Source organism: Vanacampus margaritifer, chromosome 17 (genome assembly GCF_051991255.1).
Source record: "Vanacampus margaritifer isolate UIUO_Vmar chromosome 17, RoL_Vmar_1.0, whole genome shotgun sequence".
Taxonomy (NCBI): Eukaryota; Metazoa; Chordata; class Actinopteri; order Syngnathiformes; family Syngnathidae; genus Vanacampus; species Vanacampus margaritifer.
The window spans coordinates 6,262,164-6,289,859 of record NC_135448.1 but is presented as its reverse complement, the minus strand read 5'-3'; the positions used below and the strand labels follow the sequence as shown (position 1 = coordinate 6,289,859).

The following is a 27,696-nucleotide window of genomic DNA, read 5'->3' as shown; positions in this document are numbered from 1 at the left end:
ATGTTTCTGCCAGGCCTTATTTGGGCAAATTTCACGAGTATTCACCTATTTTTTTTTACCCTCAAAAACAGCAAAAAAAATTCATCACAAAGTGTATCGCCACGGCAACAGCATGCAATGAAATAAAAAAGTTTTCAATAACTTTTTATCCTTGAAGGTCTAATATTATTAAACTTTTCAACATACTAAAATAGTTTTCAAATGTGTAAAAGACATGTCTGCGACATGCATTCGTCAAAATTGACTTTGGATCTAATATTTTTGCTGTCCTTAAATCAGCCAGAAAACGCCCTGTTCAAAACGGCCTGTTTTAGGGGTGTGCCACTTTTATGTAAATAGCTGCACCAGGCCATGCCTAGGCCATACCCTTCTCTCTCAAAGGAGCAGTGGTTTTAGTCATGGTAGCCATGTGCTAATGTTGTGAATGACTGGCCATGGGAGCAGAAGAAAAGAAAAATACAGACATGTCTTTTACACATTTGAGAACTATTTTAATAAGTGGAAAAGTGGCATAACATTTTACCATAAGAAAAAGTAGCATAACGTTACTACAGAGACTTATGTTGTAGCGTTAGTTTGTGATTGTTTAGGCTATTGTTATTTTGCCGTAAATGTCTATGATTTGCCGTGAATGCTTGTAGACATTTACAAGCGATTATGAATAAAACAAATGTGCACATTTAGGCCACTGCGCGGTCGCAAAGTGCAAGCCGTCTCGTCGAGACCACTTAGTGGCCGCTTAGCATCACAAAGTCATGTCAACTAGGTGGCGAGTTGCCAGTCACGGCAAATTAACCACCGCAGATTTTATTTTGACAAAACAATACGCAACCGCTTCATATTTATCCAACCACCGTCTGCTTTATCATCTCTTACCTCTTGTAACCAAACAACCTCCACACAACAAATGTAGCTCCCACTTTAGGCACTAAAATTACAACAGGAATATGATAGAAGGTGCACATCTCTTATTAGGAAGGAAGGCTAAATCATAAATGTTAAACTTATATCCTTCCCGTTTGCAGTCGTGTCACACTGTTGGGACCGATCCATTATTGCGAATCAAGCTCTGAACAGGCTTTCACCAACAAAACAGTCCTTTGAGAAATAATGTCGGTACACGTCCTTCAAAAATAAAAGTAATTCACTGTCTTCTCAAAGACTTGGGACGAAGGAAGCAACCAACATTTTCCTGATCAATGTTTCTCCTCTCCACGGAGCATTTGCGAGCAGGGAGGGAAAAAAAGGCGCAGACAGCTTCTCGAATTTCAGTGGGCGTGACAAACTAACCCGAGGGGGCTCGGTCGAGTGCGCTTCAGTGTCTTTTTGACGTCACTTAAGTCACGGAAGTTTAATCTGCCCGTTTGAAGCACACATTTTAGAAAGGAGGAGAAAGTTTAAAAAAAAAAAGTGGCAGATGGACTTTCATATTTGGTTGGATTGTAGACAGGCCAGGGATGCATATTATTGATAGAAAACCCCACTAAAGTGCATTTTCATACGATGGGACCTTTAAACGTCTTTAGACCAAACACCCAAGGTTTGAAGACGATTGCCTAGATATGGCTCTTGATTTTCACAAATCGAGGTGAAATGTGCAACCAGAAATGCCCTGGTAAAAATTTGTAGAGCGCGCTATTGAGCAATTTATTGAAGAAGAACAAGAAATGTTGATGTTCTTACACTGTTCCCTCACTTTTTGACCGTGATACATTCCAAACAATGTTCCCTCTGCTCATTTGGGCACTGCTCTTACCATCTTAACGCACAGCACATAGAGTGCATTAAAAAATTCTAACCTGTGCTGTATTTGCATTTTGCAATTTCCTATTTGCCTTATACAAAGAAATTAAAGTCTATTTGGCATGTGTGGTTGATGAAGCAGGAAGAAAAATGCGTCAAAATAGACAGAAAATGGTGAAAGCGGGCGAGCATTTGAGACTGAAATAGGCATCGTGTCACACAATCATTGTCACACAGACTATGCTCACCGCCAAAGGCGCTCACAACATATAGTTAACTTTTTCAACCATTTTTATACTCTCACACTGTTGATGGAAAGCATCACTCAAGTTGTGCTTCACTTGGTGTATTTTCTATTTTAAAATAGCAAATATTCAAGTTCTAAATTCTTAAAAATAGGATTATTTAAAATAAAAATCCCATTTAACTTTTCAGAACAATTCAAAAGTTTGTGATTTTGTGTGAATGTAAACACATGCAAAATTAGAGGGAAAATTGGTTCCAAAATATTGTTCTTATGTCGACCAGACACATCAGCTCCTGCGTGAAGTCATCCACGACATCTACCAGGAGTTTGGTATTGTCGAGAAGGTGGTAGCTACGACCACAGACAGCGGAGCAAACTACGTCGCGGCCTTCAGTGACTTTGGAGAACCGCTGGAGGAGGAGGTTCATGAGGAAGATGAGGACGTGCTACTGGGAGAGCCTGTCAATGTTCAGGGACTCCTCGACGGCGAGGACATTGACCCTCGGATCACGCTGCCGCCTCACCGCCGCTGTTGGTAAGAAATAGCTGATTTTGAAGCTTTAAACTTTAAAGTGTGGCACGACTTTAAGAAGAAATGATCAAATGTTATCAATAAAGTTGATCAAGAAATAGTAAAACTTACTGTTTCTTTTGTTTTTAGTGGACATACCATGAACCTCATGGCGACTGCTGACATCAGGGAGGTCGTGGGCTGGAGCAAGGGGAACACTCCCTGGCGCCAGGCAACTGGCAAGGCCCAGCACCTCTGGAACCTCCAGAATCAAACCCCCATTGCCGCCAGTCAGATCAAGGAGGTGGTCAAGATGAAGCTGACAATTCCTATTGCGCTTAGGTAAGTTTTTTTTATAAATTATTATTAAATTTAGATATAAAAAAAAAAACTAATCACAAACGCTAATATCTTAATTTATGGACTTTTTTTATCCTGCAGCTTGGGGTGTCTGGTGATTAGAATTTTTAATCGTAATTAATCGCATCACTTCAATAGTTAACTTGCGAATAATTGCAAATTTTACATCTGTTTTTCTAAGATTTCATACTCTTAACATACAAGTGGAAAAAATGTTAAACTAATAGAAATATGGCTGCATCTTTTAGTCATTGATACAGTCATTTTATAATAATTTATAAAATAAAGTTTAAATTAAAAAGATCTACTGCAATGTAAAAAAAGACGGGGGGTTGACTTGTGTTGAGGTCATTTTTCTGCCGAGATGGCATAATTGCATTTGTAAGACATTGGTGACAGCTCAGTGCATTTTTCTTTTCATATTAAGAGCTATCTAATCTTTAACTTGAAGTAACTTGTGAAGTTTTGCACATTTTTTAAATTGTAAAATATAACTTGACCCCAGTCTCCACAAATATATGCATTATTATTACATTTATTACTGCTAAATTTTGATGTGGATGTGTCTGCGACTGGAGTTCCCCCATACAGACTTTTCCAGTAAGGGCCGATCATTAATCGCGCGTTAAAAATTGTGGTGTTAAAGGAACGACACTGAATAATAATGAACTTAATGTAGGTCTTAGAATAGGCAGCTCTTCCTGGAAAGTAGGAGCTGGCACATATTTATAACACATTATCTCACGACGGGAGACGGACGTACGACCCAGCACTGCTGTTTCTACTCGACCATGGTGTTTGTACAGTGGTACCTCTGAGTTTGAACACAAATAGTTCCTGTGAAGCGTTCAAAGTCCAAATTCAGTTCAACCTCCGAAACATTTTTTACCAAAGGGAATAATTTAAATGCAATTAATCCACTCCCAAGCTCCAAAAACAGAAAACGAACTCAGAGGTTCCACTGTATTTCCTACTTGTTGTATTAAAACCTCAAAGGAATTCCATTGTCAGTACTTTTTTCCCGATGAGGCCAGAGCCTCTTCCCTGGAGACCTCATCTAGGAATTCCTAACACAGCCACACTATGGCTAATACTAATTAATCATATTAATTCTCTGGGTTATTTTTGCGTGTGTGTTTGTTTCTGTAGGTGGGACTCCTACTTCAACAGTGTGAAGGTCCTGTTGGAGGTGATGTCTCTGCCTGAGCAGGTGGAAGCAATCAACAACATCATAACTCACCAGCTCACGGACAAGGCAGGAGCGGCAATTTTGGATCGGGATTTGAAGGTAGGGAAAAAATATTTATTTAATTCATAAACAATGGTTCTTAACCTGGGTTCGATCAAACCCTAGGGTTCGGTGAGTTAGTACCCTTGGCCGTCATTGGTTGCAGATAAGTAGGTGATCATGCTGCCTTTCTTGGCCTTTTTGTGCTGTAGGAAATTTGTTGTGCTCAGTAGTTGACTTTGGACTATTGTGATGGTATGTCATGTGATAGGATATGCATAGGACATTGATGGGGTTCAGAACCTGCACCAAGGTTGAAAATCACTGTTCAGGAACTATCAGCGATGGGCAAAAGTCGCAACATTAGCAAGTTTTCTTCTTTATAATTCATGTTATACTTAAGGGTTCCCTGATGCCCATATAGGTTTTGGACAATGCTGCCAATTTTGGTCGCATCAGCCATGCATCTAGTTTCCTTTTGAACTTTTCAGGTCCTGGAAGAGTACAGGGATGTTTTAACTCCTGTGGCCGACACCCTGGGCAGCCTGCAAGAGGAGGACAATGCCTACATGGGCATCGTCCTCCCAACTCTCCTGGTCCTGAAGAGGTGGCTGCTGCAGCACCAGCAGAAGGGTGAGCTGCAGTATGCAGAGCCCTTGCTCCAGGCCCTCCTCAGAGGCTTTGACAAAAGGTGTGTGTATAATATATTTGTGTGTTTGTTTTCACCTGTTGAAACCGAGATGCTTGGTTTATAGGTTTGGTTCCCTCTTTGAGGACCAAGACCTGCTCATGGCCTCTGCCCTGCACCCGTCCTTCACCCCTGCCGTCCTGGCAAGGATCGTCCCTGACCAAACCAGCGCCATCAAGGACAGGATCTTCACAGAGCTAAAGTCCATAGTACAGCCTAGGGAGGAGGAGCAGCAGGAGCAACAGGAACAACAGGCAACCCAGGACCAGCCTGACGTAAAGAGCCACCTGGACATGATTTTCAAGTAAGGGTGCATATCCGTATTCAAAACTTTAAACTAGGGGTGTCAAAATCAGTGCATTAATTTAAACTTCCTTTAACACCACTCATTTTAATGTGCGATTAATAACTGTCCCTTACTTGGAAAGCCTGTACTGGGGGAATGAATTCCAGTTGCACCGCAGTAGACACGTCCATGTCAAAATTTAGGAGTAATAAATTTAATAGTAATGCATATTAGAGTTGCACGGGATACCGGCACCAGTACCATACCTCAATGTTTTGGCGTCAAAAACGGCTCTGTACCAATTTTTGTTAGCACGGGTGCTTAAAAAAATTAATGCGAGACAGCTCGCCAACTCTGTTTCAAAGGCGGGTACACATACACGCATGGCCGCCTTTCTACCGATATGCAGAAAACGCCTTGTGTGCGAGAGGGCTCAGGAAGATGGCTTCACTCACTAAACACTGAAGCGCTTGCTGGCCGTCCACTCCACGTTGAGAAGTATGACGCACAAACATTAGTGTCATATAGAACTTTTTTTCCTTACATGGCTGACAGCCACGGCAAGTCAACCAACATGACGTTTTGCAACAAGAGCAAAAAAAAATTGCGGAGAAGCAGACCAAAAAGCAACAATCACTCCTGTTCAATGAACAGGCACACAGTAGGAAATCACAGGTAAGCATAGAAAAAGCCCGGATGACTGACAGAGCGACAGGTTGTGACGCATATTTTGACACGTCCCTTAAAAAATAAGTCGAGTGTGAATTATTCTGTTCCCAGTTTGTAGTATTTGATTACGCATTCGACTAATTGGGAGCGTAATGAAGAAAAGCAGAGACATGCATGCACACTCAAGCAACTTTACATTGAGTCATGGGAGTGCAACTGTATTCCCAATATTTAAAACGGATGTCATCAAATGCAGTACTTCAAGAATAGGGCATGCAATGTGAAAGCACATAGTGTATATACATAAATATACACAGTATTTACATAAATTAACATCTATACATTCTAATAGTTAGAATTAATAATACATAAATATAATTTTGATACTTTTGCTGATGTTTTCGATTTTTGTCAAGGTACCGTTTCTGTATCGGTATCTAGGTATTTTATGCAGGTATAGTGCCGATGTCAAAATTTTGGTATTGTGACAACACTAATGCATATATTTGTAGAGACTGGGGTCAAGTTGTATTTTACTATTTTAAAAATGTGCAGAGTTTCACAAGTTACTTCACGTAAAAAATTAGATAGCTCTTAATATGAAAAGAAAAATGCACTGAATGCAACGTCGTACAAAGTCAATTTTATGACTTATTATGAAATTGCTGTATAAATAATGACTAAAAGATGCAGCCACATTTCTTAGTTTAACACTTTTATGTTAACAATAGTATGAAAACTTAGGACATTTTTTTTACTGTACATTTGGAAGGGATATAAAATTTGCGATTAACTCGCTCACTCTCGGACATTTTCGCTGGAGCAACCCCCTTCGCTCCCAACTGTTTTACTGGATTTTGACAGATTTTGCAAAGCCCACAGAATATTGTGTTCTATTGCTTATAAAAACATGGAACTTACCAAAAGAAAGATTAGAGTCTCTTCTTTATCAGGAAAAGAAAAGTATATTTGTATCTGTTTCCGTTTTCCAGCAATTACCATTAAGTTCCATCATTATTCACAAACCTGTTGAAAACACTAGGGGAAAGAGCTTGTTGCAACATGGCCCTGGTTGATCTCCTATACTCTGCTGCTACCTGCTGGCGTTTTTTTTTTTTTTTTTGTAATAGCTATCATTGCTTTAAGCAACCTCTTCAGGTCAGAGGATGTTCTAGCATAAAAAACAAACAAACGTATAAATATGTTTTGGGGAACATTGCAATATTTAAAATTGAACGTTGTTTTATACGGCTTTGGGAGCAAAAGAGTTAATCATGACAGTTTGTGAGTTAACTATTGAAGTCATGCGATTAATTAGACCTGACACCCCAACTTTAAACTAGGGATGCGCCGGTCTACTTTTTTCATTATCGATTCAATACCGATATCTTGGGTTCAGTATCTACTGATACCGATCCGATCCATACTAAATTGTTTTTGCACTAGTCCCCCCCAATAATATTCAATAAATGTCCACAAAAAAACCCTCAAATGCTTTTAGATGTTCTTTAACCCATTAAAGCCTAAAGCGCCTGGCAAAACATGCCTCTAATACCTATGGGTGACTTTTGAGTCACCCCCGAAAAACCAAAAGTTTTCCTGGAAATTCAACAATATTAAAAATAATTGATATCTCAGCTCCTGAAGCATATAGAAACATAATTCTGAAAACACTTTAGAGCTTACACCTGTAGCGTTCACACATACCTACGTTTATTATTATAAACCTTCAATATATATATATATTTTTAAAAATCAACAAACAAATGGCGCATCTGCAGGTGTATAACCCCAAATATATTTACCTTCAACATTGGAGCGCAGTTTTAATAACATCAAGGGAACGGGGTAATTATTTGTCATCCATTCCGTTAAAAAGCTGTCAAAATGTTCAACATCCTCATTGTCTACAAACATATTTCTTTACAGTATGTCACTGTCAGCTCGTTACACTGATTCAAATTCCTCCCGCGCCGTCGCAATCGCGTCATTTATTTAATAACTCTCGCGAATCTGCGTCATCTATAAACGCTCAAATAAAATTCCAGGACATGCTATGAGGCCCACGTCACCCTATTGTGCATATTCTAAAGCATTTAATCGGCTAAGAGTCCAAAAATTGGTCAAAACAACAAAATGACATATCCGCTCTTCCGGGTTTAAAGAGAGGAGAGCGCAGGAGCGCTCCCGGCTTTAACGGCCTTAATCGGTTAATGTCTTAAAATTTTTGAACATTTATTGGAGTATGATTTTCATTCAATATTTTCAATACATATATTGAATGAATGTAATCATTTCTTAAGTGACGGTACACTTTTATTTTCTTACATTCAAGTAGTGTTAATGTTTTAACTGCATAATGTGGCCAAGGCTTGAGGCAGCAAGGTAGGCCCCGATCAAGCGACGGTGGACAATCGCGAGAGAAAGAGCGGAGATCCCTACTTGGCCAGTGGTGAGACCAACCAGTTGCCGCTCTCTCTCTCGCAAAGGTCCCCCAACGGCGGCAAGGCAGCAAGCCGGTGACAAGGAGGCGGCTTCTCGCTTCCGCTAGCTGGCGACGCGGGGCCCGCCTTCCTTCCCAAATGGCTTCCGATGTTCCCCCAGTGCAATTTTGACAGACATTGACTGCGTCAACGTAGCACAGGGGAAATATTTACCTCACCATAACCCATTTCACCTCGTCATTGGAGACGTGAACGTGCACGCACCCTGGAGATAAGCCTCTGTGGATTGGGACCATTTTGACAGATACCAGATCAATTTTTTTCCCAATATCTGGGCCCATACCCGATCCACGTATCGGATCGGAGCATCCCTACTTTAAACATGGCTATTGTCAATTCCTTTCATATTTATTTTTTAAACCAATGTCTTTTTTCTTTTTTCTTTTCACTCAACGGCTAATGCTGACTACAGGGAGCTGTTTGGCGCCGACCAAGAAGTGATGGGCCAGGATGTGGACCGCGAGCTGAGGGCCAGCATCGAGATCTGGAGGCCAAAGCGGGAAGACCTCTCCTGGGCCCTCTTCCCCAAGAAGCACAGGGAGGCGTGGGTAGACTTGTTCATAAAGTACAACAGCCCCCTCCCTAGCTCCGCTGCCATGGAGCGGATGTTCTCCACAGCCGGTGACATCCTCAGACCGAAGAGGCACGCCCTGGCCAGCGCTAACTTTGAGAAGCTGGTGTTCCTCAGAGGGAACATGTCCCTGTTGGGGTACCCCAGCTACAAAGGGCAATTTGGGGAGGAGAATCAGGAGGAGGAGCATTAATATGTTACATTTTTGGTGTGTCAAGTGGTCCAAACTGTTTCAAAGTGAATAAAATTGTATGCTGCTACTTGTGTAAACAGTTTTTTTTTTGTTTTTTTGTTTTTTTACACTAGCGGTCCGAAAATATAACTGTAATATCGATGTCTGACTGGGCCAGCCTCAAATGAGAGACTGATGATGACAGACTGACAGGACAGCCGCCGACAAATGACTGACCGGCGGAATTTACTGACGCGCCCACCACTGCAAATCAAGTCTGTTTTGAGTATTCCATTTGAATGTGCATTATTGATGGTCTCCTATTTCTTATAGAATAAGAGCGCTTTCCTTTGTGGAGTGATGAAAACTTACCGACAGAGAGAGAAGCAAGGTAGCAAAGTGCAAGAGTCCACTAAAGGGCCAGATGAAACAAAAATAAAGGTCTGGCATTGTCCCTGAGTTTTTTGTTTTTTTTTGGTAGAAGTTGAATTCCCGCCATCCAATTTGGTTAATGTTTTGTTTGCTTCAACTTAAGGCTCTTTTGGAGCAGACAGGATACACTTTGGATGTCACCACAGGGCAGAGGAAATATGGAGGCCCCCCACCTTCCAAGGTTTTCAAAGGGCTACAACCTGGGATTGGGACAGAGGTAAATATGTTTAATACATTTCGTGTCCAACAAATGCTGCTCACTATTAGAACAATTGATCCCATTTAAAAACAGTACAAATGTGAATTATTAGCAGAACATTTATTGTGATGAAATAGGTGGAGGCACCACATCTGTTACTGATGGTTTTACTGTGGGCCTCTTTTGTTTTTGAGGCAGTTTAACCACCTTTTTACAATTGCCTGGAATATTGATGAGGGTGTTTGTACCCAACTGCTCTTGTTGATGGACAAAGGCGTCTTTTGTTAGGCTTCTCAAAAACGGTCTTTTGCATTGCAAAAGGAAGGATACCGACCATGTATGTGGCATGTATCCAACTTTGCAGCTCAGCACTGACTGACTGAGGCTTATTTCCCACAAAGCCCCTTGCTGGACACAATATGCAACTGCATAAAGAAAAAAAACGATGACATAAGTGATCTGATGTACTCGATTTTAGTAACAATGGAGCTGCTTTCAAAACAAGCAATACAAAATTCTTTAGTTGCAACCTTTTCAACATTATATTAATGAAAGATCTTGTGGATTTATGAGTTGTAACTCTTGCATGGCAGAATGAAGTTTTCACCAAATCCTCCTCGCTTGATTGATTGGCTCGACAAATTAAGGCATTACAGCCAAACCCAAAATGTGCATAAAATGCAAAATATTGGCTGATGTGATGATGGAAACTCTACTTTAACTGTCCCTCACGCGCAACTGCATAACGATTAACTTCTGTTACCACCACATTAAATAGCCTGCTGGTTTACTTCTAACATTATTAATACTTTTATTTGGTAATAGTAGTTGCTGCAGAATTTCATGGGATACAATTGTTTTTATTTTGTCATTAGAAGACAAAACTAAATATTTGATAGTGACAGCATTAACCTCATAGAATTAAATGTTCCACCGTGAATTCACGTTTTTTTTTTTTTTTTAACAAATTGTGGTCAAATTTCTATTTGAATTTGGTGATTCAACTGCAGCTGCATTACACTAAATAGTTATTGCTGGTCTTTTTGTGTAATTGTCAGGTGTTTGTTGGAAAGATCCCGAGGGACTTGTACGAAGATGAGCTGGTTCCACTCTTTGAATCTGCCGGACCCATCTGGGACCTCAGGTTAATGATGGATCCGCTTTCTGGTCAGAATAGAGGTTACGCCTTCATCACATTCTGCAATAAGGACGATGCACAAAAAGCTGTGAAACTTGTAAGTATCGAGGTTGCTGGGCAGAATCTGCAAGGTGTGCGACATGTCTAACCATTTTACTTGCACATAGTCCTCATAGCGATTTTGTCAATTAATGCAATATTAGCGAGCTATTCCCTTTTTAAAATGTTAGTATTACTTGGTTGTTGACTTTTTCTTTTTTCCCCATGTTCCAGTGTGATAACTATGAAATCCGCCCTGGCAAGTATTTGGGAGTGTGCATATCTGTTGCCAACAATCGGCTGTTTGTTGGCTCAATTCCAAAGAACAAGACTCGAGAAAGTATATTGGAAGACTTTGGCAAAGTTACAGGTCAGTTTCTAGGTCACAAAAAATGATTTGTTTTGTTGCACAAAGCATCATTATGGAATATGACTACTTTTACAAAGGTTGAATTTCACATATGTTTGAATCTTTCAGAGGGTCTCCAAGAAGTGATTTTGTACCACCAGCCAGATGATAAGAAGAAGAACCGAGGCTTTTGTTTCCTGGAGTATGAAGACCACAAGTCGGCCGCGCAGGCCCGCCGCCGCCTCATGAGTGGAAAGGTCAAAGTTTGGGGGAACCCAGTAACTGTTGAGTGGGCTGACCCTGTCGCTGAGCCAGACCCTGAAGTCATGGCCAAGGTTAGTAAGGTCTTAACCAACCCAAGACCAAAATGCACATCAAAAGTTAATAGTAGTACTAAATTCATATATAGTGTTTATCAATGCAAATTCCAATTGAAAGTCCAATGTGTTGATGCATTGTTGATTAGATATGTTGAGTTGGGAAGTGCAGGGGTTCTTAACCTTGTTGGAGGTACTGAACCCCACCAGTTTCCTATGCACAGTCACCAAACCCTTCTTTATTGAAAAACTATATATATATATATATATATATTTATTTATTTATTTATTTATTTATTTTTTAATTCAAGACATAGGTATAGGGTTTACTGGGAAAGAAAATGAACAGGGAGAGTAACCTTTTCTTCGAATCTGACACTCTTGACCTTAGATCAGAATGTGTTGTGTTCATCTAATCACCATCTCCATGCAGCTTAAGCAAGTGTTCCTTTAGTTTTGCTAGATAGCTAGTTGCTAACCCTAACCCTGGACTAGAATTGCTCAATTTGGCATTGCGAATCATGCAGTTCGGATGTTGACTCCTATCACTCAACTCAACTCTATATTTATCTGTTTTCTTAAGATGGTACCCAGGGGTAGCAGATATAATGAAAACATTAGAGGCCACTGAATTGAACCCACGGAACCATAGGTACCCGGTGACTGTGAATTCACATGCACATATTCGTCTGACCGCTTAATTTTTTTCCTCAACAGTTAGTATGAAGGGATTACAATAATAACCGAAATCACAGTCTAAAGTCAACTACTAAGCGCACCAAATCTCCTGCAGCACAGATCGGCCAAGCAATGTATCATGATCACCTGCTGCCAATGATGGCCAAGTGGGGCGTATCATTTGAATCATGTCTGTGTCTTGACCTCCATCGAACCCCTCAGGCTAACTCACCGAGCCACTGTGGTTCGATCTGACCCAGGTTAAGAACCACTGGTTTAGTATCCAGTTTGCATTCATAAATAGTATTCGTCTTTTTTTCTTCTTTTTTTTTTTGAAAAAAAAATGTTAAGCTGGGAATTATTATCCTGTTGTTCTACAGTTAAATTAACTCAACAGTAATGTTTTAAGTAACATTTGAACATTCTTAACTGCTATTCAAATAAAATGAAAGTATAAAAGCAATAAAGAAAATAATGAAGTCAGTTAATGATGGACTTTGGCATGTTACAATTCTGCTTATATCGTCCCATCTATTAGACCAAATCCAAAGATTTCCAACTGTTCTGGCATTTTTTTTAAGTGAAGTCTTAGCACTGGCATGGATTTAGGTTCTAATTCGACTGTTATGGTGAAAAATGTGTCTGTGGTTCAGGTTAAAGTGCTCTTTGTAAGGAAGCTCGCCACCACAGTGACCGAAGAGCTCCTTGAAAATACCTTCTCTCAGTTTGGAAAACTGGAGCGGGTGAAGAAATTGAAAGACTACGCTTTTGTTCATTTCGAAGACCGGGACGCTGCCGTTAAGGTGAGTTGGCCGTGCTTTTTAACCGCCATGTTTTGTATTGAGGCCAACTCACTGATTTCTCAACAGGCTATGGATGAGATGAACGGGAAGGAGCTCTGCGGGGATGAAATTGAGATAGTCTTGGCCAAACCTCCAGATAAGAAGAGGAAAGAGCGCCAAGCAGCTCGGCAGACCTCCAGGACTACTGGGTGAGTCCGAGACGGGCGGGCGGGGGGCAAGATGTGGTATTCTCAAACAGCTAACTGTTCATTTTTGTAGGTATGACGACTACTATTACTACCCGGCTCCTCGCATGCCACCACCAGGGCGTGGCAGAGGTCGCGGTGGCCGTGGGGGCTATTCTTATCCAGCAGATTACTATGGCTATGAAGACTATTACGATGACTACTATGGCTACGACTATCATGATTACCGTGGTGGCTATGAAGATCCGTACTATGGCTATGACGACGTGTACAGCAGCAGGGGGCGCGGCAGCCGTCCCAGCAGGGGCGGGCCCCCTCCATCCAGGGCCCGCGGCGTGCCCCCGAGCCGAGGCAGAGGGGGCTACTCCCAGAGGGGGCCGCCCCTCGGAGCACCAAGGGGCAGCCGAGGGGGGCGGGGGACCCCGTTCCAGCCACAGAGGGGCCGCGGGCCACGTGGGGCCCGGGGCAATCGCGGGGGGAACGTCGGAGGCAAGAGGAAGGCGGATGTATTTAACCAGCCTGACTCCAAGCGTCGCCAGACCAACAACCAGCAGAACTGGGGGTCCCAGCCCATCGCCCAGCAGCCCCTGCAGCAAGGGGCCGACTATTCCGGTAACTATGGTTACAGTAATGACACCATGGAGTTTTCACAGGATTCTTATGGGCAGCAGTGGAAGTAAAGACGCCACAAGATTTTGGCTATGTGACGGCAACAACCACAAAATTGATTGGCCATATTTGTTGATTGACTTTTTATTCATTAATCACAAATCTGTCTGTCGTTAAAGAAAAAAAAAAAAGTCCCCAGAATTGGCTTGAAATGAGTATTTGGAATGGCTGAAGAAGAAATGAATCTTAAGTTGGGGTGAATAATTACAACAAAATAACAACATTAAGTCATGTACATTGTTACTTTTTCTTCCTGGTTACCTAAAAGCTAGCTGAACATTACCCAAAGTGGACATTTATTGTAAGTTGTCTTGAGAAGACACAACAAAAAAAAGACATTGCCATCCAAGGACATTTGTGTCCATGTCCCTTCCCCTCCCCCTCTTGTACTCCCTTTATTTGTGCTTCTTGTGGCAAAAATACACCAGGCATGTAAGTAACGTGACACAGCTGTAACGGTATCTACACACACATACACACTATACACGAGAGTTGTCGACACACAATCACATGCTCCTCTCAAGGAGTTGGTTAAATGAATAAAAGGAAAATCGTGCAAGGTGCAATGCAAGATTGTTTGCTGTGTCTGCTGCTTACATGCCTGATGCATTTTAAACATCATAGTTGCTTAAGGACTTGCTTGTATATAAATGCTTCTGGTTAGAGCTTCGGAATTCATATTTTGTTTTTTGCAAAGGTGGAGAAAAGAATCCACAAAGGAGGAAATCGACATTTTGTAAGTGTATGCTTAGAATTTCTAGACAGCATCAAATTGTGATTTTTATTTGGATTGATACCATCATTTCCTGTTTTACTTCAAATTGCCCAATAGAATTTGGTTTGGCTTACCTTAAGAGCCAATAGCGGTTTGTTCTCTGATGTTACTTGTATTTATAACTTCTACGTTTGTTCAGTTTCAATAAAACTCAGCTGAGAATCAATCAGTCAATTGTCAAATTCTCAAATTATCTCTTTCATTCAGCCACACGATTAAAGCTCAAGCTCAATTCTCACATTGGGATGAAGATCATCTAATTCTTTTGCATCAAGGAAAATCAGAAGGCTGCAATTGGTGCGCTCAACCGGACAATTGTGTTTGAATACGATTATTAAAGAGGATTTCTTTGTGCTCTGAATTATATTTGTCACAACAGTGCCAAATCAAGTCCTTTGTGTGCATGGATGTACAGTGGATGATGTAATGACCTCATCTTCTTCAGTACTGTCTTATTTACTATGAGGTGTAATGGGGACAGGTGAATTCTAAATACTTAGAATAATACCTGAGCAAGTGATGTTTTTATTTTTGTCATAATTTTGATGAGTTCATGTTTACAGCCAAGGAAAACCCAAAATTCACCATCAAGAAATTTGAATCTTTTTTAATTGAACTACTGAAATAAATGAATGTTTGTATAATAACTTTTTTTTCCCTTTTCAAATAAGTGCATGAGGCAAAAATATTAGACGGCTCTGGAAAGGGAACATCATTCTCATAGAGTTTTGTTTTTGTTTTTAACACTGTACATCTGTCCACATAATGGTACAAAGCAAATGCAAGCTTTTTTCTTTTCTTTTTTTTTGTACCAATTACTGCATTAAAAGATACATTGGTTTGTGAGCCATGTTGATTCTAATCTGCATATCAGCTCCTCAACTCCCTTTGAAGACTCCAAGGATCTGACCGCTCAAAAGGGTTAAATTCTTCAAATTCCCAGCTTCTTCAGAAACTTGTGAATACTGTGTTGTCCACCATTTGTCTTTTGTTTTACGTAACTGTCCTCTTATTCCAACCTACCCAGGTGGAGGAGCATTGAGAGCGGCGCCGCTTGAGTGAAGAACTCACCTGAACGGTACTCCAGGGTGAGCTCGCCTAGTCTCCCCTCCTGTACCTTATTGTGAACACTTGCCATCGTTACTCTTTTTAAATCCTCCTTTTCTTTCCTGCTGTCTTTCACTTTCTGGGGGCTTTTTATTATTGTGATTGAGTGAGCTGCCTGGGTGTAAAAATAATAATACAATTTAAAAAGCAGTGTAAATTATCTTTCCAAACAATTAAGAAAGCTTTAAAAGTATTGCGACATAATTATCTTGTTTAAAGTACATCTTCAGTATATGGAAACAAACTGCGACTATGGCTTTTCTGTTTGAATGAGCCGTAAATACGCTTCAATGGGATGATGTGTGTATTCCTGTCTTTGTCCGCTAGGGGTAGCTGTTACCTCAGCATTGCTGCCATTGTTCCGTCGTGAGATGCTACGCTTGCTGTGCGTCTTCACTTCCGGGCATTTAATGTTTTTATTTTATGAGCTAAATGTGGACTAAATAAGTTGTTTTTGTATTTACCCAGTTTTCACTTGGGATTATCGATGACATTGGGCTCAAAAGGAGTCCTGTCGAAACAATGGCTTTGGTGCACGCCGGTGATTTTACGCTATAACGCCACAAGGTGGCACAAAAGGACTGCAAGTTAAATCAAAGGTGAGGAGTGGATGGAGCCCAAATTGGCGTGTATCAAGAAAGATACACTATTTTCTGTTAATATGGTTTCAGTTGCCATTTAATGTGCCCTTTAATATGTTTGTAACATCAGAATAATGTATTTTGTGTTCCCTTTGTTACTAGGTAATAGCAGCAGAAGCGTTTGGATTCACATGGAGTTTTGACAAACGGAAGCACCTAATGGGTAAGATGTAGTTTGGATTTAGACCAGGGGTGACCAAGTTCGGTCCTCGAGAGCCCCTATCCAGCCTGTTTTCCATGTTTCTCTCCACTAACACACCTGATTCATTATCAAGATCGTCATCAGGCTTCTGCACAGCTTGCTGATGAGCTGATAATTACATTTGGCTGCGCTGAAAGAGGGAGACATAAAAAAACATGCTGGATAGTGGCTCTCGAGGACTAAACTTGGCCAGCCACGATTTAGACCACTTCCAAATTATTAAATGTACTGAACAGTTAAAGCGACACGTCCAATGTTGCTGTTAATGTTTACATTAACAAAAGAAAAAACTAGAAGAAATAACCTGCATGCGCAGATGCCCAAATTGCTGTAAGTAACTGTAAGACAACAGTAGGCAATGACGATGCAAAAGGAGATGTTAATTCCTCATTAATACAAATATTAAATGTAAAGTACCATCTAGATGTGATTCTTGCCAGCAATTTATTAACATGATTTTTCTTCTAAATTATGTAGAGTAAACTTGACAAGGTGCAAGAAAATATACTTCACAATCACAATATATGCCACCAAATGACAATGGGTAAGGAAAATGCTATCATGCTGATAATAGTGAGGGACATGTTTTTTGTGTTATAAGGAATTTAATATTTTCTAAAATAAATATCAATTTTTTTCCATACTCAGTGCTTGTTTTCATTATGGTTGCAGCCTGCAGGTGAGCTGGAGCCCATCAGACGACTTTTCCACCCTCGACTGCTCGCCAGTAACGACCCAAGCAGAGTGCAATCATCTTATTGTAAATGTATTTTATTACAGATTTACATTTTCAAGATATATTCATGTTTAACACTATTAATTTAAGTTATACTTTAGTGAGCCCTTTTTGGCTGTAAAAAGTTGATGTTTTGTCCAGTATTTAAAAACACACTTTTCCACTTGCTATCGACTGAAGATGACATCACCCGTGATCAGGAAACAGGCAATGGCCAATCATAGCTCACCTGTTTTCTGGGTTTGGTTAGCAAACTGAGCCATGATAGTCCATTACCTGTTTCCTGATCACGGGTGATGTCATCTTAAGTCGACGGCAAGTGGCAGAATGAGTTTTTAAAGGTATTAATTGTACATTAAAAATATAGAAGTCCTTACATTAATTATAGACAATATATCTTCTTACTTCTAAAAATGGCTCTATGAGTCTTGAGTCAACAAGTATGCCTTTAAGTAGCTGATCTCTGCATTGTGTAGTTTTTACTTATTGACTTTACTAAAATAAAATAGATCAGCTTGGTATTGTTACTTTTGTAAAAACGTCAGTTTGCTTGTTCTTGCACACACACAGTCTCTCACACACACACACACACACACGCACAGTCACACGCCTACAAAACTACATGGGGCCCTTGGTTTTTATGACAGTCCCGTTCCTTATGTCAAGTATGTACAAAATTTGGAACACGGTACGGTCTACCACTAATTTATGCTTACGTAGCAGTAGTAAAGTACACAGACTTAGTTTTTTAAATGTATTTTATGCCAGTGACTGCTGCAGAAATACAATTTTGTTTCCTGACCAGCAGGTGGTACTATACTGCACCCACCCCACTTATCTTGCTTGTGTGTTACGGCGCTACCTCGCAACAGAGCTCTTCCCATATAGTAGAATATGTTGTATGTGATAATTAAATTTCAGTAGAGTCCACTTAAAGTATAGCGCCCCCCCCCTTTTTTTTTTAACAGTACTGAATGTCATGTAAACATGAGCCGCGATAGAACGCTCAATATGGCGCACATGGGGCGTGGACGACGTGATCACGTGACGCTCTTACGTCCAGCGTAAATCTGAGCCAAGATGGCGGCGAGCGGTGGCGAGTCTTCACAGGCTGTGTCCGATGATTTATTTCAAAACTTTTACTCGGAGGTATAGTAGAATCGACTTGCTATCGTTTAAATTGTCGTTCGCTTAATAACATGAAGCATGTGGAGCTGTTCTGTTTATGGTTGTAGCCCCGCGGGGCCTCGCATGCATGAGTCCACAGCTAGCAACAAGCTAAACATTGCTAACGATGGAGTAGGCTTTCGTTTTAGTATTCTAAATTCAGAAATCATGACTGTGCACCGGTTCGTGCTCATTCATTGAAATGGTGCAGAGCAACCTTGTTTGGTCACGTCTGATCGATGACTACTCGCTCTGCGTTGACAATAATAATGGATATATTGGGGCAAACGCGTTTTATAGTTTGTATTGGGTTTTTATAGTCAGACTTGCACTCTGGTGTAATGTAAACACGTGTTTAAATGTTACTACAGGTGAAGCAGATCGAGAAAAGAGACTCGGTGTTAACGTCCAAGCAGCAGATTGACCGACTGCTCAGGCCTGGCTCATCCTACTTTAATCTGAACCCCTTCGAGGTAAACATTCCTGAAATGTCGCGTTTCCTCCTTGTATCCTTCACAAATTGTGTTTTTCCGATCCATAAATGTTAAATCGCATGTTTAGGTACTACAAATTGATCCAGATGCAACAGATATTGACTTAAAGAAAAGATTCAGAGCGGTAAGAAGTTATTTGTTTGGTTTGATGGTTGTAGTGTGTCCATTTTTCTAACCAAGACACTCTTTATCACACCAGTTATCCATTCTGGTCCATCCAGACAAAAACCAGGATGATGTCGAAAGAGCACAGCAAGCATTTGAAGGTACATTTATGTTGCACGTATCTGATAGTGTTATTTTGTTACAGACCCTGATGTCAGTTACTATAACTTTATAGGTTTATTTTATTTTGTGTTTATTCTAGCTGTAGACAAGGCATACAAACTCCTTCAGGACCAAGACCAGAAGAAGAGGGCATTAGATGTAATTCAGGCGGGAATGGAATATGTAGAGCACATGGTGAGTGCATGTCACCAATATTAATCTCAACGGTGTCAGGGAAGTTTAATGTAAAAAAAAAAAAAAAAAGTGGGATTTTAGTCATTGTTTATATATGTCTATTTTTTTGCAGTGTTTTTACATGGTTGGGCAATTTTGAAAGAGCTTTTTTTTTTTTGTTCTTTTAACTCTTTTACTGCCAAAGACGTTAAATGACGTTCTGCAAAAACCTACGGAGGAGCGCCAAAGACGTTAAAAGACGTCCTCCCATTTTTTTATTTTTTTTTTGAAGCGGGTGCTGGGAAGGCTTGCGAAGCTCTCCTGAAAGTTTTAAGCAGGTTTTTTGAGCCTAATGACTATTTTTGGCCCCTAGAGGGCAGCGATGACTCTCTTTTGACAAGATCGGGTGGGCGTCAGTAGAGGCGGAGCTAGAGCGTTGAGCAGGAGATCAGAATGGAAAACAAAGGAAAAATGGAGGCCGGTCGCGAGGAGCTAACGCCAGAGCCGTTTTTTTCAAAGACCAAAAGCATCGCTAAAAAAGCACATTGTTGATGACGATCATCATCATCGATAATGAAGATGATGGTGACTCCGTGGTTGGAAAGCATTGACGCGGCAGTAGAAGATGTTAGATGGAGCTAGATGGAGGAGGGAACGGGCAATGGCGAGCGTTTGCAAGCAGCTCTACACTTACAAGACGAAAGGCATCGACCAACGCTAAAATAGTACATTGATATCGATGATGATGAAGGTGAATCCGAGCTTGACGGCGAAATTGGAACCGCTGACGCGGCGGCTATGACGGTGTCGTAACGCGGAACACAACCGAGCGCGCACAGGCGGACGTTCGATCGGACGACGGAGAGTGCCCCGAGTCCAATGCATATTCATCGGAGGAAGTGTGTACAGTCTGCTACTTGCTTTTTATTCCCCGGAAAAAAAGGCCGTCAAGAAAGTGTAACGTTTGCACGCAAAACGGACCAATGTGAAAGTGAAAGTAAACTGTTGTGCGAGTCCTGGCGTCTCCTTGCACGCAGGAGAGCGTTACAAAAGGAAAAACTGTATTTGAAACATCCACATAATTGTAAGTAGTACCACAGTTGCACACATTTGTAAATAGTTTGCGAAATTGTTTTGTCAAATTGTTACACTGTTGAATGGAAATAAACGTATTTTGCAATCAAAAAACACTTTTTCATTGTTGGTGAAAGCGTTTTACAGAAGTAAAGCACTATTTAGGTGTTTGTGGCATCATTCATGGACAAAAAGAAGTGTACAATTCACTAGAGTGCATGAAATAACATCGTTTCACAAAAAGCTCTTTTTCTCCGTTTTTTGTTTCAAAAGAGAGAATTTCGGTGAAAGTAACCATTTTCTATTGTTGATTACTGAAGAACGGAATAAGGTAGAAACAAACTTTTTTTTTCTGATGAAAGCTGAGAGTCCAATCTTTCATTTGGTAGTATGTGTGTTTCCATAGTCCAAACAACATTTTCTGTGGACCTTGAAAGATCACTCAAAATGCTTAAATCGGCTGGCACTGGCGACAACCCGTTTTTGAAAACGGCTGGCAGTCAAAGAGTTAATCAGTATTGTGTTATGCAATTTCTTTCTCCGAGGTCCTCTCCATATACTTTTAAAGAAATGCAATAAATTAATCTATTACAGTTAGGGCTGTCACAAACTTTTTGAATCAATTATTCCATCAACTACTCGAGTGGGTGAGCCTGACCGTGACCTAATGCTTGTTATTCTTTGCCCACTACAGGTAAAAGAGAAAAAGAAACAGTTAAAGAAAGAAGGGAAATCCCAGATAGTGGAAGAGGATGACCCTGAAGTTGTAAGTGCCAACTGTCAACTTGCCCATGTTTAAATTAACCCTCTGTCTAAGGCTACGTTCACACTGCAGGTCTTGATGCTTAATTCAGTTTTTTTTTGTGGTGAAATCTGTTTTTTTTTTTTTTTTTTTTTAAGTAGACGTTCATATTACCTATTAATTGCGACCTTAGTCTGTCTGCTGTGTGGACGTAATGCGTCCCCAACTCCGGTCCTCAAGGGCCGCAGTCCTGCAAGTTTTGGAGGTTTCCCTCTTCCAACACAAGCTGATTCCAATCAGCAGGATCGTTATCAGGCTTATACAGAGCTTGCTGATGAGCTGATCATATATCAGCTGTGTTGGAGAACAGAAACATCCAAACCCTGCAGGCCTGCGGCCCTCCAGGATTGGAGTTTGACACCTATGCTCCATGTATTGGATGCTGCATATTTTTCTGTTATGGTGCAGCTCTAATTAGCTCTTGGGACCTCAGTCCATTAGACTTAACACACTGTTTCCTTCATGACAACCTTCAAATATTTTGCGGCTCCAGACAGATATTTTATTTATTTGGCTCTTTTAACGGTAAAGATTGCTGACCCCTGATCCAAGTCATGCATTCTTTCCTCTACCAGTTCAAGCAAGCAGTGTATAAGCAGACCATGAAACTGTTTGCTGAGCTTGCCATCAAGAGGAAGGAAAGAGAAGCGAAGGACATGCATGAAAGGTTAGTACTTTAGTCGGTGTTGCAAAAAAAGGGGGGGGGGGGTCAGAATCTTTACAACCTGTTTTCTTCTGCAGGAAAAGAGCACGAGAGGAAGAAATTGAAGTAGCAGAGAAAGCAAAGCGAGACAGAGAATGGCAGAAAAACTTTGAGGTAATTTGACTGTTTATTGATTAGTGACTTTTTTTTTTTAAGCATGCTGTTTATAGTGTCAAAACACTCCACAGGAAACAAGAGATGGCCGTGTAGACAGTTGGAGGACGTTCCAGGCTAAGGGCAAGAGCAAGGAGAAAAAGAACAGGTCCTTCCTCAAACCCCCCAAAGTAAAGATGGAGCAGAGGGAATGATGTAAAAATGGGACTTCATTAACTTAAAATCTCTTTTCCATACTGTGCATCCCTCCTTTATATGCCTGACAGTCCCCCCCCCCCCCCCTTTCACACTTTGTTGAATCATGTAAGTAAATAGTGCAGCATTCATATCTACAGAAACACAATGGTTGGTGACTTTTTTTTTTTATACATAAAATAAAAATTGGTCTCAAGAAGCCATGCTCCTTTTTGTGGCGTCTATCACTGTATATGTCCACTTGGGCAGCTACTTTACAATGCTGCATTTCATGTCATCTTGCTGCAGTTATTTTGCCATTTGTGTTTAAATAAATGACATTAAGCCAGAGAAGTGCAACGTTTAGTCCTCCTCTTCTTTGACGACTCGTTGCTTGTCAGTAAAAGGGTCCGTCAGCGGTTTACATGACACTGCACTGATCTCCCCCTGCTGCAGTAGCAGCAGCAGCGGATGCATTCACGCCTCCCATCACGCCATCAAGACTGAGGCCCTGGAAAGCCCCAAAGAGAGATTTTTCCTTTTTGGCTGCTGCTTTTCTGGCGGTGCTTGTTTGCTGCAGGTAAAGGGAAAGATTAACAATAAAGAATTGAAATATGGATTCTCGTGGTTAAATAATTTGTCAAATTGAAAGTAATATACAGTATGTCTTGTTTCTTTAAACTTGAATAATCTAATCCACCAAACAAGTCTACAGAAAAAGAAAAATTTGCGTTTGGGCATTGGTAGAGAAGTTTTGGGTTTACATTGCTGTTTAACTCATATTCCACTAATATTATTAATGATAAAATATATTAATCACAATAGCGTGTTGAGGCTAGTGGGCTTCATAGAATTGCAAAGAAAAATTTGTGGTTGACTTAAGAGTCTTGTGTTATAGAAAGGCATTGAAATTGATTTTTTTTTTGAAAAATGATTTTTTTTTCTTCAAGGATCAAACGTGAATGTTACTGTTCAGCTCCTGGTTAGAGGACACCAAGTTGTGCAATAATACTGAAATATTCAAATTTTAAATGAAGCGTTGACATGTATTTACACCTAAAAATGTCCCCTGAAAGTAGAACATCCAAACTGGCAATGATTTGCTCGGAAAAGGCGGGAGATTCTGTACAATACACAGAGCTGATTGGACGATGTGGCATCTTGTACACGTTTGTTTTGACCAATCACAGCAACGGATGAAAATGCCGTCTTCGGTCTCGTTTTCGGGGGGAAAGGCACGAACATCTATACCAACTAAAAATGCACAAAGCGCCGCTCTTCAACATTCATCAAGGAAACGGTGAGTAATTCTGTAAGAACATAATTAATTGCAGCGTCCATTTGTCCATATTAGGTAAATTTGTCTGGTGTCGCCGCTTCCTGGTTTCGTCACAGCTGCATATTCCACCCCCAAACACAATGTCGCTCTTGGTGGTGGATCGGTGGAAATAAACATTTTCGGGAGTTTGCGAACTCACAAATACCGCGAGAATTCAGCTTCCGGAGCAAGGTTAGAAACATCCTTTAATCCATTTTCCGTTTCTTTTTTTTAAATAATGTATGTATATTTTTAGGATTAAATAATACCCACGCACTCTAGGCAGGCAGTGATGACTCCTGAAGTGAGTTTTCCTGACGCACCGCTCAGCGTTCTTCTTGGCCAGCACGGCCTGCTGTCGTTTCCTTTGGGACAAACAAACAGCAGCCTTAGGTACAGCACGTGGCCAAGCGGATTATTCATGTGAGCAAAGTCTTCATTAGGCCAAGACTGTCTGGCCAAATGTTTTTGCGGAGTCACACGTATAAATAGCCTAAAGCCAGCAGAAACCTGCATGTGATTAGTTAACACGTCATAGCAACAACATCAACTCAATCCAATGAGACCATCCAAGTATGCCGCCCCCTACGGGTTGGGACTATTAGAGCAGGTAATGCCACATGGGTTCATTGTTAGTGAGTTGTGACCCACAATTTCATAGATTTTTAAATGGTTTTTGACATTTGTTTTTTATGGTATATTGTAAGTGGGATTTTCGGTATAATACCATGTTGTGCTACAGAGTATTGTTGCTGTTGCATACTTTGTGTTTGAATAAGTATGAATGTGTTTAAATTTTGTGGGATAGGTGAAACATTTATTTATTTTATTATTATTATTATTTATTTATACGGTCTCTATTTTGGGTGGGACCTGGAACATACCCCCAGCGTAGTGGGTTAGATTAGCCAAGTCTATCATTATTATTATTATTATTATTACATTATTATGTATTCATAGAAATGATTTCAAGGTGCTTCACTAATGGCGTCCATAATGTGATAGGGTCTCAATTATTGCTTCTCAGAAAAAAAAATACTTGCAAGGGAATTTAAATGTGAGACGGGGACAAAAAAAAACAATGATGCCACATAATTAGATGTCAGATTATAATAAGAGAAAAAGGCAATTAATTGGGCTGAGGAAAGTTTCCCAGTCTAGGGGGAAAAAAACATTTTGTCTAAGAAGGAAACTCATTAATTTTGGTTGGTGAACATTACACATTGTAATGCAATAAAAGTTTCGCTAAAGTTAAGAATAAAGTTGCATATTTGAGGGGGGAATCTGTTTTCAAGATAGCATTCCATATTTTGATATTTGTTGAAAAGACTATCAGAAAATTATATTTCATTCTCATAAAATGTGTATTTTTTAAAATCTAGCTAATAACTACAAAAGTACAAACACTGAAATCTCACAACAAAACATAATCGTATCTGAAAAATACACTCTTCAAAAGATAGTTGTTGACCAACTTAATTGAATTGCTTCAAGTGGTAATGCACAATTGAATTACGTTAATCCAAGTTAATATATTAAGTTTAATTAATTATGAGGTCATTAAATGTAGTTAATTGAATTACCACTTGAAGCAATTCAACTAAGTTGGCCACCAATTCTCTTTTTAGAGTGTAGCTACTTATCTTCGTAATATTATGATTATAATTTTGAAGTGTATTTTTTAATGAAGTTTATTCAAACAACAAAAACTTCTTCTTCTTTTTTTTTTTTTTTTTAAATTGACAAAAGAATGATTTATAAATATTTTGTCAAATTGATTGTCATATGTGGTACGTGGCGACACTAGTGGTACACAAAAAAATCCTCGATTAGAACCGCTTATCCTCAGTGAATTAAAAAATATATGTAATTCTGATTTCATTATCATTATTTATTATTATTATTTTATGTGTTCAAAATAAAAATTCAAATAAAATAAAATCAAAATTCAGATACAATTGATTTAAAACATGCAATACAATTAAACATATTAGAATGAAACTTGTGTGCATTCACAATTTTTTTTATCTAGTACAATATTATTTATTTTTTATTTTATTTTTGCACTTCAAGTACGGTAGATATTTGAAAATACATAAAAACAAATATTAGGCTACTACTGTATATGCATACAGTTTTTTTTTTTTTAAATAATAATAATTAAATATTTATTTTTACATTAAGCACAGTACACATTTTAAGTACAGTTCCATTGGGCTTAACTAAGAGATTTGGTTTTAATGTAAAACATTTTTTTTTACTGGAAGTACAGTTTTTAACTTATGTGCAATGCATTTTTAATTTAATTTGTTTATATATATACAGTATATATATATATACAGTATATATATATATACAGTATATATATATATATACAGTATATATATATATATATATATAAAACATATTTTTCATATAATTAATTCAATTAGTTTTTTAAACTTGTTTTTGTTGAAGTGTTATTTAAACTGCATATTGTTACATACAGTGGCTTCCAATAATACTAAATAAAGTTTTTTAGGAATATAAAACTTTTTCTGTTTTAATAAACACCAAGGCCTAATGTTGGTCAACAGTACTTGATGTACAGTAAGAGACCCACTTGACTTATCAGAGTTTTTTATGGATATACAATCTTATCCTTATTCGCGTAAATAAAGCACAATAATGCACCCAAATCACAATGGCCCCATTTACAGCTGATGACTAGTAAAGTGTCAACAACTGTCCCACTTTACCTCTCCCTCTTCAGTTCAGCCTGGTACACTCTGAGCCAGTGCGAGTCTGGAACTTTCTGGCCTCCGCAGGGCAGACTTCTCCGCCTGCTGATGCTCTTCCGGCGCGTGAAGCTGCTTCGCCGGCCCTTGGCTCCGTTTGTGGGCGGGCTGCTCTTTCCAGGCACGCACGTGCTGGTGAATTGCTTGAGGGGGGCACCCAGTGATAAGATGGAATCCATTTTCAAAACGTTGTCACTATTTATCCTGAAAATGGTAAAAGAGGAAAATCATTAGAGTAACATGAATGTTCTGCAGGCTACCTAGATAGCAATAAAAGTTTTCTAATTAGATTAACACACCTATAAGTGGTATCGCTACCTCCTCACAGACCACATTCAACGTGTGTTACGGCTGAACTTAACCTGGCCCATTGATCTATTCGCTTCAAATATTCCAACGTGTGTGTTAGTGTATGTGAGTCTCCTTTGAAGGATTTGACCAATGGTCTCAGTGCTTCTTAAAGTGGATTAGCAGAAGACGTATTTCCTGCTCATCCAATTAAACAGCAAGACAATGAAACCAAGAATAGTCTAGCACCTGTTTGTTTGCTGCGGAAATGACCATACAAGGCAACAAGTCTCGAGGCATTAGCCTAAAATCCCTCGGAAACTTTATTGTTAATCTTAACAAGATATTATGGACAATTTCATACCTCCAAATTCGTCGAATGCTTGGCTTTTGTTTTCTTACTCTATCTAATGTCGTATTAAACATCAAGATAAAACTAAACAATTAAATACATATTTACGACAGACGACACCCCTCCCCCCCCATACTTAAAAAAACAACAACAACAAAACTTTGGGCCATGGGGGAATAAAATCTAGTTGTCATAAATATGAATATATAGGTATACACAATTCAACAACTCCACCCTTCAATCGAATGATTGGAGGAAAAATGGGGGCAGTGGGTGACATAAATGCAACGCAGGGCTTGCGTAGAATGAGCAAGCAGATGGTGAAGCTTACTTGGTAAAGCCACACCTGTCCAAGGAAATCTCCCGTGGGTTGTAAATTGGAACTTCAGGCGCTGACCACAGCAGTGCTTTATATATGTAACTGGGGCAAAAGAAAGAGATGTTAAATTACGTGACTAATCTGTAAAGCAAGTCGTTAGTTCAACAAAATAGTTCTTGTGGTCGCTTGTGACTGCACAAGGTAAATAAAGAGGTGAGCTGCAAAACAGAGCAATGAATATAAATAGCTTGATGATTTCATTTCTGCTGTGTCCTTTCTCTTCCCCCAGATGACAAAATAGGTTTAGTAACAGGGTTGTGTGTATGTTAAACAATTTCAGAACATTATTACTCTTTGAAATTCCGAACAACTTATAGCCCATAATGCCCGTGCAAGCCGTTGAAGCGACAGGGCAGCCATCTTG

At 39.7% G+C, this 27,696-nt stretch overlaps 3 protein-coding genes across 15 annotated transcripts in view; 2 read left to right on the top strand and 1 right to left on the bottom strand.

The window, feature by feature from the left end:
- The window catches only part of LOC144037315 (heterogeneous nuclear ribonucleoprotein R-like), a 20,275-nt gene extending 4,004 nt beyond the window's left edge, over positions 1 to 16,271 (top strand). For 2 of the 8 annotated variants that reach the window (XM_077548696.1, XM_077548701.1), the window contains 6 exons: positions 2,272 to 2,525; positions 2,652 to 2,843; positions 4,011 to 4,149; positions 4,581 to 4,780; positions 4,845 to 5,081; positions 8,649 to 9,067. In XM_077548696.1, coding sequence (XP_077404822.1) covers positions 2,272 to 2,525; positions 2,652 to 2,843; positions 4,011 to 4,149; positions 4,581 to 4,780; positions 4,845 to 5,081; positions 8,649 to 9,000 — 1,374 coding nt within the window. In that variant the 3' untranslated portion in view covers positions 9,001 to 9,067. Of the gene's footprint in view, positions 1 to 2,271; positions 2,526 to 2,651; positions 2,844 to 4,010; positions 4,150 to 4,580; positions 4,781 to 4,844; positions 5,082 to 8,648; positions 9,068 to 9,113; positions 9,288 to 9,312; positions 9,421 to 9,514; positions 9,629 to 10,668; positions 10,846 to 11,021; positions 11,158 to 11,265; positions 11,472 to 12,784; positions 12,935 to 13,000; positions 13,123 to 13,192; positions 13,732 to 14,485; positions 14,733 to 15,590; positions 15,652 to 15,997; positions 16,056 to 16,138 lie in introns of those variants that run through there. The other 6 variants (XR_013288873.1, XR_013288874.1, XM_077548699.1 and 3 more) reach the window with 6 other exon arrangements.
- dnajc8 (DnaJ (Hsp40) homolog, subfamily C, member 8) lies at positions 16,192 to 22,438 on the top strand. Of its 4 annotated transcripts, XM_077548706.1 has the most exons (12): positions 16,192 to 16,269; positions 16,414 to 16,474; positions 16,991 to 17,057; positions 17,186 to 17,273; positions 18,788 to 18,889; positions 18,978 to 19,034; positions 19,110 to 19,176; positions 19,278 to 19,372; positions 21,120 to 21,191; positions 21,803 to 21,894; positions 21,969 to 22,044; positions 22,119 to 22,438. In XM_077548706.1, exons 3-12 carry the CDS (start codon positions 17,038 to 17,040, stop codon positions 22,236 to 22,238), a joined length of 789 nt encoding a protein of 262 aa, XP_077404832.1. In that variant the 5' UTR covers positions 16,192 to 16,269; positions 16,414 to 16,474; positions 16,991 to 17,037; the 3' UTR covers positions 22,239 to 22,438. The 4 variants fall into 4 exon arrangements, with proteins under 4 accessions (XP_077404832.1, XP_077404831.1, XP_077404830.1 ...); XM_077548705.1 differs by lacking the exons at positions 16,192 to 16,269; positions 16,414 to 16,474 and adding an exon at positions 16,625 to 16,843; XM_077548704.1 differs by lacking the exons at positions 16,192 to 16,269; positions 16,414 to 16,474; positions 16,991 to 17,057 and adding an exon at positions 16,625 to 16,843.
- Positions 22,045 to 27,696, bottom strand: LOC144037319 (uncharacterized). Of its 3 annotated transcripts, none has more exons than XM_077548710.1 (4): positions 27,285 to 27,696; positions 26,275 to 26,517; positions 23,814 to 23,901; positions 22,045 to 22,792 (listed from the first exon to the last, which is right to left on the bottom strand). In XM_077548710.1, exons 2-4 carry the CDS (start codon positions 26,490 to 26,492, stop codon positions 22,640 to 22,642), a joined length of 459 nt encoding a protein of 152 aa, XP_077404836.1. In that variant the 5' UTR covers positions 26,493 to 26,517; positions 27,285 to 27,696; the 3' UTR covers positions 22,045 to 22,639. The 3 variants fall into 3 exon arrangements, with proteins under 3 accessions (XP_077404836.1, XP_077404837.1, XP_077404835.1); XM_077548711.1 differs by lacking the exon at positions 27,285 to 27,696 and adding an exon at positions 26,613 to 26,906 and having other exon boundaries at positions 23,810 to 23,901; XM_077548709.1 differs by lacking the exon at positions 27,285 to 27,696 and adding an exon at positions 26,613 to 26,890.

Bases quoted from the DNA above. Each gene is read 5' to 3' on its own strand.
- LOC144037319 (XM_077548710.1), bottom strand. From the start codon at position 26,492: ATGGATTCCATCTTATCACTGGGTGCCCCCCTCAAGCAATTCACCAGC. The intron at 23,902-26,274 runs GTAAAGTGGGAC...TTTGTCCCAAAG, and splicing joins GCTGAACTGAAGAGGGAGAG to GAAACGACAGCAGGCCGTGC. The intron at 22,793-23,813 runs GTGCGTGGGTAT...CTTTACCTGCAG, and splicing joins GTCATCACTGCCTGCCTAGA to CAAACAAGCACCGCCAGAAA.
- dnajc8 (XM_077548704.1), top strand. From the start codon at position 16,767: ATGTTGCTGTTAATGTTTACATTAACAAAAGAAAAAACTAGAAGAAAT. The intron at 19,035-19,109 runs GTAAGAAGTTAT...TTATCACACCAG, and splicing joins TAAAGAAAAGATTCAGAGCG to TTATCCATTCTGGTCCATCC. The intron at 22,045-22,118 runs GTAATTTGACTG...AACACTCCACAG, and splicing joins AATGGCAGAAAAACTTTGAG to GAAACAAGAGATGGCCGTGT.